Here is a 15985-nt window from a genome sequence, read left to right on the forward strand (position 1 = left end):
TATTGGTTGTCTAATGGGTCACTTTCTCTGTTTCCACAAAGTCTGCGCTGGGGGAGGGGGCGGTCTGGTGTGCTTTCAGCACAACCACAGAGATCTGAGTGGAGCGGTCTTGTGCTTCTTTTCTGCCGGAGTTTTCTCTTCTAAAATATTGATTTCCAGGAAACACCACAGCCCCACCCCAGTGGAGTTGGCCCCTGTTAGCACCATGTTACAGCTGCTGTCAGGTTGAGTTTTCAGATGTGATGGAACAATTAATACTTATAGGTTATCATATGGTTTGTCTGGTATCAGGCCAGGTATCATGCCCCCAAGTGTCAGTATCAGCCCAAGACCGAAGGTCGAAACTGTGTGTTCACGCTCGTGCGCTGTTCTCTGATTGGTTGTTTCACGGGCACGATACCAGAGCAGCGCGCTCTGAGTGGACAGCTACGGGGGCTGATACTGGACATGGTTAAACTATATTTTATCAGTATCACTGCCCTGGGCTTTGACACAGTATCATTTCGGCCTTTTCCCGTATCATTCATGGGTGGTTTCTAGGGTACAGGGCCATACTGTAATATGTGTATGTATGTGTAATACTGTAGTATGTGATAAAAAAATACATGCTGGTTCAGATGCTTAAATTAAATAGTGGTAGCTGTCAATGTTTTTTCCACTGAAATGTGTGCGACACTCTGAAAAATCTGTGGTCTGAGGTGTGCACCTGTTAGATGATTGTTAGCCATTATGCTGGCTGCGCTTCGCCTGCGCCCCGAATAGACCAGAGATTGCAGATTGCCTGTACTCAGTAAATGTATGTATCCGGAAACCCTAGGGAGTGCCTGAGAGTGTGACCAATCACAGAGTGGGCGTCCTTGGAGGAGTAAATTAAACAGACTGTTTGGGTTGGAAGCAGGAAGTCCATGGAAATCCTGCAGAAAGAGGTGCAGAATCTGGCAGCTCATGATAGCAGGTTATCATGTGTAGCTGCTCTGTAGGAGTCCCCAATTCAATACAAAGCACCCCAAATTAGCATCATTGGCACCCTTTAAGAAATTCCCACAAGATCAAAAAAGCCTGCAAAATTCCAGAAGGACTGCTCTATAAAGTACTTTTTGCATGGTACATAGAAAAACGGTTTTAAAAAGTTAATTGGCAACATTTTTTAAGTAAAAAATAAAAACATATGTCTTGTGCAATTGAATATATGGTCATATCACCTCATACTTCAGGATGTGAAAAAAGAAAAAAAAACTATATTAGGAAAGCAGGAAGTGAACAAATGTAAAAGTTACTGATTGTAATAGTATCAGATGGAGGGGTAGGATTTAATAAGCTTTGCTTCTTCCTACTCCTTTTGGACATGTGGAACTGTGAACTGATTATGGGATGCATTCAATTGTAATCTGATGCATGTTCAAATGAAATTAAACCATTACCATTACCATTACCATATGCATTTAGCAACTTGGCCTGTCAACTTCTACGGTTCTATGGTTCTCATCACCATTTTATTTATACACATTTTGTGTTGGCATCACAATGTAGCCAAAGAAAAAGTTTTCAGATTCTCAGACATAATGCATGTTGTTTCAGGGGTTAAACTTGAGTGGCGTGTTGTCTAATACAGTGTATTAACCACCAGATGGCAATGACAGAACCTTACACAGAGTACATGCATAATGTGTGTGTTCTCTCCCACAGAGGGGGTGTGGTTTCCGCACAGAAAGATCACATCATGTCATTCAAGCAAGCAGTTTATAAGAGAAACACACCTTGCCTCGAGTAGTCTTTTTCTGCTATTCTGTATTTTTGAAAAATGGACAGTGCCTTTGACAAACTGGATGCTGCTGGCTTCTTGGAGATCTGGCAGCACTTTGATGCAGATGGTAAGGACTTTGAATAGCATTTCTCTAAGGTTTTCCACTCATCCTTTTGTCTTTATAAAGTGCATTGTTGTGTAGCAACAATAGTGTTTATTTATCACTGTCATATACTGGAGTTGTCATTACTTTTCAAATAAAATAGCATTTATGTATTGTATTTTTGTCAGACAATGGCTACATTGAGGGCAAGGAGCTGGATGAGTTTTTCCGTCATATGATGAAGAGACTGGGGCCACAGGTAAGTTCACCGAAAACATCTTGATTATAGGACAGTCATCATTTTTTCTCATGTACACAACACATGCCTCAGCTCTTAAAATGGCTGCAAAAGGGAGATATATAAGGAGATAAAACAAATAGAACTGTGACTGTGCACTAAATGTTAGACTTATACAGTATTTTAGTTATCTGAAATATTTGTTTTATTTTTAAATTAATACAGAATTCCATTAAAATGTTTTCCACAAGGGGGCCGCACGGCTTGGAGACCAGGGTTCAATTCCACCCTCGGCCATCTCTGTGTGGCATTTGCATGCGTGGGTTTTCTCCGGCTACTCCGGTTTCCTCCCAAATTCCAAAAACATGCTAGGTTAATTGTCGACCATAGGTGTGAGTGTGAATGGTTGTTTGTCTATATGTGCCCTGTGATTGGCTGGCAACCAGTCGTGGAGCCCGCCTCTCGCCCGAAGACAGCTGGGATAGGTTCCAGCACCCCCCGCGACCCTCGTGAGGAAAAGCGGTAGAAAATGAATGAATGAATGTTTTCCACAATCACAAAAAAACATGCATGTCTTTCTGTTCACTTGTATGAGGTCGGCTGCACGGTGCTCGAGTGGTTAGCACTTAGTGTAGATTGTCCATTGAGGGACAGAAAAGGACCCCAACTGGACCCTTTATGTATTTAGTCTTCAGTAGAAATGAATAAGGATGTTTAAATAAATACGGTCATGATCTTAGTAAAGATCTTAGTAAAGTGGTTAGCACACCAACCTGGGTTTTATTGTCCGCTTGGCATCTGTGTGGAGTTTGCATGTTCTCGTTGTGGGTGCGTGGGTTTTCTCCGGGTACTCCCACATTCCAAAAACATGCTAGGTTAATCGGCAACTCCAAATTGTCCATAGGTATGAATGTGAGTGTGAATGGTTGTTTGTCTATATGTGCCCTGTGATTGGCTGGCGACCAGTCCAGGGTGTACCCCGCCTATCGCCTAAATTGTGTCATGTGATTAATCGTGCCCCGTCTCTCGGCTGTGACAGGCTCCACCTCACGTGGTACATGATGGATGTTTGAGATCCAATGTTCTTTTAGAGCCACACTTTTCCGGATAGCCTTCATAATGCTTATCAGTCAACACGTTGCATGATTTTTCCATGACTCCCTGACTCTCTCTGCACACTGTGGGTGTATTTACTTCCTTGTTTGCTAATGGGATGGTATTAAACAAACAGACCACATGTCTTTCCGATGTATGTCCTCCAAGCGTGAAAGCCCACAAAGATAAGTGCATTGGGGTATTTTTTGTGGCTTCCAATAAACACATAAAACATAAAACCTTGGTATGATATGCACTCACTGGGAGGCATTATGCACACAGGATGCATCATCCAATGAATACAGGAGTAAGAAAGTGACAGCAGCAAGAAATGCGTTGTGTGGACTAAATTAGCTTATTAATGATGCTTGATATTGTTGATATTAGCATACACAAATTAATAATGATATGTCAAAATAAACCACTATTGTTGTTGAAGTACTGCAGATTAGTGCAGTACAAATTAGACTACTTCTCATTATGCAGTGCAGTTGTACACACTGTAAACTACTATGATAATATTAAAAATGCTTTGATAATCATCATTATGTCTGTAAAATTCATTCCTCACGAATTAATTCCTGGAGCCTATCCCAGCTGTCTTCGGGTGAGAGGCGCGGTACACCCTGGACTGGTGGCCAGCCAATCACAGGGCACATATAGACAAACAACCATTCACACTCACATTCATACCTATGGACAATTTGGAGTGGCCAATTAACTTAGCATGTTTTTGGAATGTGGGAGGAAACCGGAGTACCCGGAGAAAACCCACATATGCACAGGGAGAACATGCAAACTCCACACAGAGATGGCAGAGTGTGGAATTGAACCCTGGTCTCCTAGCTAACCACTCGACCGCCGTGCAGCCCCGTCTGTAAAATTGAATATGAATTGGAATGTTTGAAATCAGACCTTTAGGTGTCCTGGGCTCAGGCATTGGAAAGGACACTGTTGACAACTGATGTAAATATTTTTTTAAAAATCGAGATATTCAAAGGGATGTTTTTAATTTTTTATAATATATACCAGGGGTGTCACGAGACACTAATAAGACGAGGCAATACACAAGATTGGGTCTACAAGAGCAAGTTGAGCCATCAATTACAATGGAATAAATTTTACAATATTTTGCAACACCCTGTGTGTATGCTACTAGCCCCGCCTCTACCCACAGAGATAAAAAAGAGGGAAAAATGATCAAGTTCATTTTCATTTGATGTGTCTATTTCTTATCATTCCAGGTTTCATGCTCACAAGACAGTTTGGTCACATGTTTGGTTAATAAAAACTAGAATAGATCATATTTGTACTGTATGAATGGTTGAAAAGGTCTGCCTAGCAACTGCAGCAACATATTGCCAGGTCCTGACATGAGCATGATGCTGAAGACAAACACTGGCCTTTCTGTAATGGGTCTGGCGCCATGCACTCCTGCAGACTGTGTGCTCACCACTTGGACAGTAATGATTCCCATCATACAGCAGTAACATGTTTCTATAATTGCACATTTGCCCTACTGCAGTCTGGGTGTGATTTCAACATTCATTTCAACTATGGATAAGGTTGTGACCTGTGTTATTACCTCCATTTGGTACACAGCATCATTGTCATCTGTGAGTCAGCTAACAGTGTCACGACTCTTTTCTGCTTTTTGAAGGCGTGACATTGAGAGAAAAAATGGCACCCATGTTGAAGAAAAAATACATTGTATCTTTGTCGGGTACAATGGCTTGTCACTGGGATGGTACCCTTGATCCATATCAGGAACCATATCTATATATACCTTTAATGCCTTGAATTACAATAATTGGTTTTTGAAGAGGTGCATTAGTGTAGATTGTACATTGAGGGACAGAAAAGGACCCCAACTGGACCCTTTATGTATTTAGTCTTCAGTAGAAATAAATAAGGATGTTTAAATAAATACATCCATGATCTTAGTAAATGTACATGATGTGTCTTTGCAGGAGAAATTGACTGAAGAGCGAGTCCAGAGAGTGAAGCAGAGGTTCATGTCCGCCTACGACGTCTCTGCTGATGGCAAACTACAGATCCAGGAGGTACTCCTTATAATTAACACATTAGATCATTGACATGTAAAGACAGGGACTAGAGCAAGCATCCTCAGCACATTTTTCCCTGACCGGCAGCTTCTTCAAGGACAAGTAGGACAAGGAGCAGGTAGTAGATGATCACCTCGTACTTCTGTACATGACAAAAGAAAACCCAAAACTTAAACTATATTAGGAAAGCAGGAAGTGAACAAATGTAACAGTTACTGATTGTAAAAATACCACATAGAGGGGTAGGATTTAATAAGCTTTGCTTCTTCCTACTCCTTTTGGACATGTGGAACTGTGAACTGATTATGGGATGCATTCAATTGTAATCTGCATGCATGCATGTTCAAATGAAATAAAACCATTACCATTACCATTACTGTTTTGTTTTCTTCATGGCAGTAAGAGTAGCCACTAGTCACTCTGGAGTATAAGTCGCAGGAACAGCCAACCTATGAAAAAAAGTGTGACTTACAGTCCAGAAAATATGGTATATAATAGCCTAGCATGTGGTTTTGCAAAAAACAATAGTTGATTGACCACCACCTCACCATTTAATTTTGGTCGTGACCATCCACTATTGATATGGTGGTGTGGTTGTGCGCGAGCCTCACATAGCGTATTATCTTTGTGCTGCACTGTAACTACTTCTCCATCGAGTCTCATGTTCACTGACCGCAAAATTAAGTACAGTTGTCTCTCGTTTCTCGCGGGTAACTGGTTCCTGGTCCAGCCCTGATGAATGAATTTCCACAAAATAGGATTCAATAATAATGAATGAAATATTTTGGTATTTTGACTTTCTACATACAATCTTTGCCAATATTAGATCCCTGTCGCCATGAAATAACACTATAGTTCCTATAGTCACCTTTATGCTCCTATTATTCTTTATTTACACCACATTGTGTAGGCACATGAGAGACAACAGCTGCTCGCACAGGAAGTTACCAAGCTAACGAGTTCGCCTGGAGTGGGTAAGAGGGACAATGGAAGAAGCCAATGGGAATGGGAGTGACCATTTTGTCACTCTGTCATGTCGGACTTACCATCTATATCTCATTAATGCAGTTGCCTGAATACTACATATAACTTGTCTTTCAATATTTTTGGACTAAAAATAGGTGATGTTAAACCACGCAAAAGCGATCATTCATGAAATAATTGATTTTTGAAAAATCACGAAAGTGAGGGACGACGTCATGACTTCATTTATGAACGTGCATAAGTGAACATAAGTGAACAACAGTGAAACTTAGAACACCATGGACTAAAAATTCCAACAAAACGTTTAATTGTTTGTATGTCTGACCTTGCTGTGACCTTTCCCTTTGCACTTTACCTTGAACGCTCTGCAGCCCGAGAACTGCACTTGTTGAATTCTTGTTGTTTCAAGGCTAATATGTTCTTTGAAATCCAAGGCTCCTATTTGCTTCTTGTCCTCTTTTATGACAACAATCCTCTCCCTCCTCTTTTGCTGTTTCTCTCCTCTCATGTTCCATCTTTTATTAAATTCATGTTTCCATGACAAAAGAGTCCTAATTCTATTTGGCTGTGCTCTGGAGACTTTCCAGAGGAGAAATCTTGCCAGTCTAGTTGATTTGATTTAAATCTAACTTGACTAGAGGCTTGTATTTATAGTCACATTTTGGCAGTAGCATTGATCATTCTTTCTCCACATCCAAGGTTTCTATCCGAAATTCACCCTTTAATGATGTTATATCAGTATTATGTGTCCCTACAAGTGCAGATGTTGACTTTGGGATGTCATGAAGGACAAATCTCTTTCGCACACCTAGCTAGATGGAAATTATGTGTATTTATGACTACCAATCAACAGAAGAGTTTTGCACAAAAAAAGCAGGCTTCACTACACATATTAAAAGTACAGCATGGAGCTCTGCCAACTATTCATCAGCTACAGAAGTTTGATCATTTTGGGGTTTTTTTCAGCTAAGCAGCAGCTGTGGGTGGTAGAATGTGAGTGTAATGTTAGCACTGTAGCTCACATAGCCCTCCACCTGTCGCTCCCTCTTATTTTTTAATGAATACATTAATAAATGATTACTGTTTTGTGGTTGACAATGGTCCGATATTAGTCTAAAATAAAATGATTGAAAGACAAGTCACATTTATATTACCTTAGCTTTCACTGAATGGAGTCAACCATGGATGCAGAGGTAAAATAAGGTTCTCCTCTCATTCTGTGTGGAAGTGGTAGTTTTTACTTTGTCTGTGACAATGGTCCGATATTAGTCTAAAATAAAATGATTGAAAGACAAGTCACATGCAGTATTTTGGTCACTACCAGGCATCAGTAATGGTACATTGATGAGACAATTATATTACCTTAACTTTCACTGAATGGAGTCAACCATGGATGCAGAGGTAAAATAATGTTCTCCTCTCATTCTGTGTGGAAGTGGTAGTTTTTACTTTGTGACAATGGTCCGATATTAGTCTAAAATAAAATGATTGAAAGACAAGTCACATGCAGTATTTTGGTCACTACCAGGCATCAGTAATGTTACATTGATGAGACAATTATATTACCTTAACTTTCCATGGATTCAGAGGTAAAATAAGGTGTGGAAGTGGTAGTTTTTACTTTGTCTGTCCCCAGGCCGTTTGAAACACTTTCTCAAGTTCACAAGAAATACACTGGAGGCTAACTAGTTAGCGCCATAGCTTGATTTTTGTTATGACCAGCGGCAGTTGCTGATGTCCCTGCAGGGATACCGTAGCCTGTGCATTAGTGTTGCACAATATGGTGTAAACAAAGAAAACAGGGCTCTAATATGTCTAATATGGTGCAAATAAAATTTAGAAAAATGTTTTCTATGCTCTAACTATGAAAATATTCAATTTATTAATATGGAAAAACGGTAGAAAATGAATAAATGAATGAATGAATTAATCCTACTTTATGAAAATATCCTTACCGCAGTCTGATCTGGAGCCAATTAAACGAGGGACGACTGTATACATCAATGCACTTCGTAGGGTGGACAAAACTAGCTCATTAGCATTAAAGCTACAGACACACAAACCGGCGTGTTCACAGTAGGTCTTACTAACAGCTCTTTTTAACTGTCAATTCCAGCAGCAGGACTAGATTTCATCCAATACACTTATTTATAATATATAATATGGTATCTTTAATGCAGGCAATCAAGTGGTGTGGTAGCAACTAGTTGGCCTTATTTGAAGCATGCAAATGCAAATAGCCTTAGTAACCTTCTGTATTGAAAACTGCCTTTGCTCAGCATGGGGAATTAGGAAGGAAATGAGCAACCGCATCAGAAAGCTGCATCCTCTATGATAGGCCATGTGTTCGGCATTCATGTTGGTGCATTGCGTTTGTTCTAAGTGCTGTGTGCACCACTGCCTGCTGCAGTGTGGCCATCAATTTCACTGAGACCAACTTTAATCTACTAATGGCGATAATGTTATTAAAGGACAGACAGGAGGAGGCGGTAGAGCAGGGTGAGACAGTTCAAACACATTTCTAGTGGTACTAAACTAATTCAATAATTATTGGAATTGAAATGAAGTTGGCTGCACAGCGGCCGAGCGGTTAGCGCGCAGGACTCACAGCTAAGAGACCTGAGTTCAATTCCACCTTCGGCCATCTCTGTGTGGAGTTTGCATGTTCTCCCCGTGCATACGTGGCGTTTTTCCAGGTACTCTGGCTTCCTCTCCAATTCCAAAAACATGCTAGGTTCATTATTAACTCCAAATTGTCCATAGGTATGAATGTGAGTGTGAATGGTTGTTTGTCTATATGTGCCCTGCGATTGGCTGGTGACCAGTCCAGGGCGTACCCCACCTCTCACCCGAAGACAGGTGGGGTCCAGCACCCCCCTGCAACCCTCGTGAGGATAAGCGGTAGAATATGAATGAATGAACTGACATTCTTTTCCAACCTTGCTCTTCCTCAGGTTTTACTTTAACACTTCTTTTATGGGACAGAAACGTCAAATAAAAATTCAGGTGGAAATACCAAAAGTGTGCAACATGCATGAGGTTTTTTAAAATTTATACATTGTTTTCCAGTTGGCCCACATGATCCTACCTGAGCGTGAGAACTTCCTGTTGATCTTCCACAGAGAAGCTCCCCTGGACAACAGTGTGGACTTTATGAAGGTAAAAGCATGCATACATTTGATCAGGCAAAAAAACATATATATGAGATTCTTTTTCTTCCACATTCTTTTTCTTCCACATTCAGTGAAGTATCAGTGAAATATAAAATCTTATTTTCAGTCTGTCCGTCACTCGGCTCCCCTCGGCAGCACATTTTATAGCCACACACTGAAGCACGAGTCTTATTCATGTCTTAAATATCTTATTTCATCTTATTATGTTTATTATATGGGGTAATATTAGTATAACGGTGGACTATTGGTGTGTTTATGTCTAGAGGGCTTTAATAATGTCAAAAACTGTATTTAGAACAACGATGAGCCAATTCAAGAAACAATACAAGCAGTTGATGTTTGCTAAATACAAGGATGAAGAGTCTTGAACCAGTCATGATGTGCTATACATATCACTATATTGACACTTACTATGGTACCCATTATGTCATTGGATGCTCATATCACCTCCTACTTTGGTACGTGACAAAAAATTTAAAAAATAAAAAAAACAAAAAAAAAAACTTCAAACTATATTATGAAAGCAGGAAGTGAACAAATGTAACAGTTACTGATTGTAAAAGTACCAGATGGAAGGGTAGGATTTAATAAGCTTTGCTTCTTCCTACTCCTTTTGGACATGTGGAACTATGAACTGATTATGTGATGCATTCAATTGTAATCTGATACATTCAAATGAAATTAAACCATTACCATTACAAAGGTCATAAATGGGTTTTCTATGCTCTAGCTATGAAAATATTTCATTTATACATAAGGAATCCCACTGTAAATTGGCTTATCACAGAACAAATTCACTGCAACAAACATTCATTGTAACTTATGGTGAAAAAAAACAGCATAATTTCTGAGAAAAGAAACAAAGATTTTTAAAATGTCATAAATTTGACCAAAAATCCACTGTGCCTTATGAACAGCATATGTTTGTACTGTTTCTTAAACTGGCGCATATTAGTCTTGCATACCAGTTAAGGTCAAATTAAGTACAAATAGTAGCAATTTCAATGGTTTATGTTATGGTTAGTCAAACCAAATGAAAGTCAAGCCATATTGGTTAATTTAATTTAATTAACAAATATCTAATTCTAATGTCCTTACACTTAATACAGTAAATACAGTACACTTAATTCTCTTGCTGTTTCCTTTTACCTCCATGTATTTTCCTCCCTGATAAATCCTGCATGTACTTCACACTGCAGATATGGAGGAAGTACGACGTGGACAGCAGCGGCTACATATCAGCTCAAGAGCTAAAGGTATGGGACAAAGAATGCTGCCAAGACACAGCATTTCCTGTTCTTCCACTCATCGATATATTTGTCTTCTCATGAGGCATTTATGATTGAGTTTACTTTTACAACTGGTTTTGTTGGGAATCAAACAATGACAGTGAAATATTATCACTTTTACTTTGATATTGGAGTCTGTCTTCTAAATATTTTTATATTCTTGGACCTTTGCATGTGTGTACTTTAATAGGTGTGTTGGTTTCTACTTCAAAGACAAACTTGTTTTATTTTTGTCAGGCTTTCCTGAAAGACTTGTTCCAGCAGCACGGCAGGAAAGTGTCACCTGACAAGCTGGAGGAATACACCGACACAATGGTACACTTCACACGTGCACGCCTACCACCCAACAACTATGAGAGCTCAGCTTGAGGTGGCGGAGAGGCTGTGTAATCAGCCTCGCTGTTTTTCCTGTTGAGATTATATTCAGACTAACAATTAAGTTCGAAAACATGACAAATCCTCTTTTGTTTGGCAGATGAAAATCTTTGACAAAAACAGGGATGGTCGTTTGGATCTCAATGACCTAGCCAGGTACGGTATATGAGTTTTTAAGCACGATTGACATGAAAATATGAACAGTCAGCAACACGGGGTGCATAAATGTGACTCACAATTGAAGTATTTGCTGCCATAGTAACCCTGTTTTTAAAAACACACCCATACACACACCACAGAACTGTATTAAGACTGCCATTTTTCAAAGAAGGTAAGGGAAAAAAAGTTTTTTCCCATAAGAAATAATGTCAATCCAATAAATCAGTTCCAAGAAAAGCCAAGAATATTAACACAAAACCTGTTTTTGTAATTTTGTAATTATAGTTTTATATGCAGTAAACAATTCCAAGTCCATATAAATTCCGTACCGTAATTTCCAGTGTATAAGCCGCTATATTTTTCTTGAACTTTGAACCCTGTGGCTTATACAGCGGTGCGGGTAATTTATGGCTATGTTCTAATCTCAGCTCCTTTACTTCAGAACTCCTACTAATCGTTTAAATACTGTGCCATTCGCGAGTCAGTGAGGAAATAGTAGCCCATTCCTTGGCATTAGCCAATCATAAGAAATTGCTTGAGCTCAATATAATGTACTATATGTATAATAGACTCAATATACAGTGTCATTATACATAGGAGGCCAAAATCATCACACAGCAACTTAACACTCAAAATGTATATCTCAGAAATATACAAGAAGACAAGTACCAATACTTAAAACTTGTATTGGTACGTGTCTTGTATATTTCTTAGCTATCTTTTGAGTCCTATCTAAGAAGAACTGCAATAAATAACTTGATTAGATTCAAAATTAAGTGTTTTTGAGCCCTTATGTTGGTTATAACTTGCAGTTGTGACCAGAGCTTGAAACGTTAAGTACTGTATGTAATAATATAATATTTACCGTGTTTTCCAGCTATAAGTTGTACTTTTTTTCATGGTTTGGCTGGTCCTGGGACTATACTCAAAAACAACTTACTGTACATGCAGAGGGTACTCTAAGCTTGTGTTGCAGTATCTGCTACTCCTATCACTTCTGTACCACTGAAAATTTACCTCATTAGTTCTTCATTAGCTCCTTGGTAACTACTCAAACTCTATGTGCCTTAGTCATTAGCCCCTCAGCAACTACTCAAACTTTATCATTTGAGCCTTAATCATTAGTTTCACATTAGTTATTTGTTAGTTCCTGAATAATTACTCAAACTGTATGTGCCTTAGTCCATAGTTGCTTATTAGTTAGTCATTAGTTCCTGAGTAACTACTCTAAATGTGCCTTAGTCATCAGTTCCTCATTAGTTCTTCATTAGCTCCTTGGTAACTACTCAAACTATATGTGCCTTAGCCATGAGCCCCTCAGCAACTACTCAAACTGTATGTGCCTTAATCATTAGTTTCTCATTAGTTAGTTAGCTAGTTCCTGAATAACTACTCAAACTGTATGTGCCTTAGTCTATAGTTGCTTATTAGTTAGTCATTAGTTCCTCATTAGTTGCTCAGTAACTACTCTAAATTCATGTGCCTTACACAAGTTCCTTATTAGTTCCTCAGTAACTACTCTAAATGTTTGTGTCTTAGGCATTAGGTTCTCATTAGTCCCTCAGTAACTACTCTAAATGTTTGTGTCTTAGTCATTAGTTCCTTATTAGGCCTTCATTATTTCCTCAATAACTAATCTAAATTGTTGTACCTTACACATTAGTTCTTCAGTAGTCACTACTCTAAATTTGCGCCTTAGTCATTAGTTCCTGATTAGTTTTTCATTTGTTCCTGAGTAACTACTGTATGTTTGTGTGCCTTGTTGTGAGACCAGTTGTGTTATGTTGTTTAGGCTATAGTTATCTGAATAACTGTTAATATGTAATCAGTTATTATACCACCTATTATTATACCACCTTTTCACGTTACATAAACAGACACATATTTAGCCTGTTGTACTCTATTTTATTGTTGTTACTGTAAGTTGTCTGTTCTTGGACTGTGATTTTATTTAATAAGTTTCTCCCAAAATCTGACATAAAGTCTGTTATATTCCGGAGTGACTTGTAGTCCGGGAAATACTATCTAAAAATAATATCTATACAATATACTAATACAATAAATGTATTATATAAATTCCTTGTCTCCCTCTGCCCCCCAAAATAGGATCTTGGCTTTAGAAGAGAATTTTTTGCTCCAGTTCCAGTTGGATGTAAGTGATCCATCGTTTCCATGTTAGAAACGATACTTTCTTCACCTCTTTTCTAAAATGTGTATCTTTTCAAGGCTGGCAGCAAAGACGAGAGGAAACGAGACTTTGAGAAGATTTTTGATCATTATGATATTGTAAGTAAAGGAGAAGTGGATATCAAGAACAGACACAAAAAGAGTTTCCATATCTTGCCTTTACTTTGTTCAGCACCCCTACTTATTTATTCATGCTTTCCATTTTACATTGAGATCACTTTAAAATGTGCAGGGTGCTTATTCGAGGGCTGGGTGCAGCAGCAAGGGCTCTTTAATAAGATCTAAGAAAATAAAACACCCATTAGCATGCCAGTTCACATTTTGGCATCACGTTGTGGCGCAGTAATTGTCTCATTCACAATCCAAAGAACCGTTAGCACTGATAAGGTTCTTATATTCTGGTCTATCTAGGGCAGGGATCTCAAACTCAATTTACTTGGGGAGCTAGGGTCTGGGTGAGACTGGGCCGCATCAGGTTTTCAAAAAAAAAAAAAAAAACGCATTTATTAAAAACAGAAAAATGAATAAACTTTGTTTTGGTTTCGATTTTCGACAAGAAAAGCTTTGATAAAACATTCCACTGTTCTCAAATATCTTAATTTTTATTTTTCTGCAAAAAATAAGATGAAAAATAACAAATCAGGAATAAAGAAAATCAATCAATTAGTAATAAATAAATAGAATAATAATAATAATAAAACTGCAAATAATACAAACTTAAGAAACCACATATAGTTGGTGGGTAGACAAATTATTTTTTCAGATTAAAATTAACAAAGCATTATTAGAGCCCTGTAGACATGACAAAACACGACTATAGTCACATTTATACTTTTTTTTATTTACAACATATTGCGCAACTGCAGGGTCTTGAGACCCATGCTAACTCGCAAACTAGAGAGCTAGCGACCTAAACGGTAGCCTTCAAGTTATTTTCTTTAAACTTAAATAGCCAAAAACTCACCACTTCCACACGAATAGGGAGGTTAACTCATTCATTCATTCATTCATTTTCTACCGCTTTTTCCTCACAAGGGTCGCGGGGAGTGCTGGAGCCTATCCCAGCTGTCTTTGGGCGAGAGGCAGGGTACACCCTGGACTGGTGGCCAGCCAATCACAGGGCACATATAGACAAACAACCATTCACACTCACATTCATACCTATGGACAATTTGGAGTCGCCAATTAACCTAGCATGTTTTTGGAATGTGGGAGGAAACCGGAGTACCCGGAGAAAACCCACGCATGCACGGGGAGAACATGCAAACTCCACACAGAGATGGCCGAGGGTGGAATTGAACCCTGATCTCCTAGCTGTGAGGTCTGCGCGCTAACCACTAGACTGCCGTGCCGCCCGGGAGGTTAACTATTAACAGTTATTTAACCTTTAACATGAACATTAATCAAACGTAATAATTTTTTCTGGGTACATGATACCATACAGCATCCATATCAAACTTGCGCGGGCCGCACTAACATTAAACTTTCATATCAAGGCGGGGCCCTCAAACTAGTGTCCTGCGTGCCACATTTGGCCTGCGGGCCGCGTGTTTGAGACCCCTGATCTAGGATGTTACTTTCTCACTGTGAGCTCCCATAAGCATTAATGGAGATTTACCATTTACTGTACAATTTGACGAGGGAAGAGACCACAGCTGTGTATCCAAATTTTCATTGTTTCTTATGTTTATTGTTTGTATTTTTCTGTGTTAGAGCAAGACTGGAGCACTGGAGGGTCCTGAGGTGGATGGCTTTGTCAAAGATATGATGGAACTGGTCAGGGTAAGAACACATCATCACATCAGATATTAAAAAAACTTCCTTACACAGTTTGACCCTTAAATTATTCTTAAAAACTCTACAAGCCTAGGGGCAATAAATAATGGACTCAGACTTGAATGTTAACAGCAACATTACCATATTTTCCGGACTATAAGTCGCACTTTTTTTCATAGGTTGGCTGTTCCTGCAACTTATACTCCAGAGCGACTTACAATGAAAAAAAAAAAAATATATATATATATATATATATAGAATTTCACAGCCACAAGAGGGCCCTCTAGACTTTTGCACTGATATCTCCTACTCCTTAACAATTCAATATTTAAACAGTAGATGTTAGCTAACACAAAAGCCCCCATATTCTGCAGACTACAAGCAAGTAGTGAAATTTGCAGCTGAAGAAAACAAAAACAAAGAACAAAACAGTTACTGTACTTAAAACTGTTATGATACATAAACAGCTGCACAGTGGCCCAGCGGTTAGCGCGCAGACCTCACAGCTAGGAGACCCGAGTTCAATCCCACTCTCGGCCATCTCTGTGTGGAGTTTGCATGTTCTCCCCGTGCATGCATGGGTATTTCCGGGTACTCCGGTTTCCTCCCACATTCCAAAAACATGCTAGGTTAATTGGCCACTCCAAATTGTCCATAGGTATGAATGTGAGTGTGAATGGTTGTTTGTCTAAATGTGCCCTGTGATTGGCTGGCCACCAGTCCAGGGTGTACCCGGCCTCTTGCCCGAAGACAGCTGGGATAGGCTCCAGCACCCCCGCGACCCTCGCGAGGTAGA

General features: G+C 39.1%; 1 protein-coding gene and 1 long non-coding RNA gene across 2 annotated transcripts in view; one reads left to right on the forward strand and one right to left on the reverse strand.

Moving 5' to 3' along the window:
- LOC131137450 (uncharacterized) overlaps positions 1-15985 on the reverse strand; it is a 40885-nt gene that overhangs the window by 503 nt on the left and 24397 nt on the right. The gene's annotated exons all lie outside the window — the stretch shown is intronic.
- The window catches only part of scgn (secretagogin, EF-hand calcium binding protein), a 15175-nt gene continuing 896 nt past the window's right edge, over positions 1707-15985 (forward strand). Inside the window, exons 1-10 of the mRNA XM_058085421.1 lie at positions 1707-1871; positions 2036-2106; positions 5151-5243; positions 9300-9389; positions 10603-10659; positions 10930-11007; positions 11168-11223; positions 13333-13378; positions 13453-13512; positions 15127-15195. Of these exons, the coding sequence (XP_057941404.1) occupies positions 1802-1871; positions 2036-2106; positions 5151-5243; positions 9300-9389; positions 10603-10659; positions 10930-11007; positions 11168-11223; positions 13333-13378; positions 13453-13512; positions 15127-15195 (690 nt within the window). The 5' untranslated portion in view covers positions 1707-1801. The remainder of the gene's footprint in view (positions 1872-2035; positions 2107-5150; positions 5244-9299; positions 9390-10602; positions 10660-10929; positions 11008-11167; positions 11224-13332; positions 13379-13452; positions 13513-15126; positions 15196-15985) is intronic.

Source organism: Doryrhamphus excisus, chromosome 10 (genome assembly GCF_030265055.1).
Source record: "Doryrhamphus excisus isolate RoL2022-K1 chromosome 10, RoL_Dexc_1.0, whole genome shotgun sequence".
In the NCBI taxonomy this organism is placed as follows: Eukaryota; Metazoa; Chordata; class Actinopteri; order Syngnathiformes; family Syngnathidae; genus Doryrhamphus; species Doryrhamphus excisus.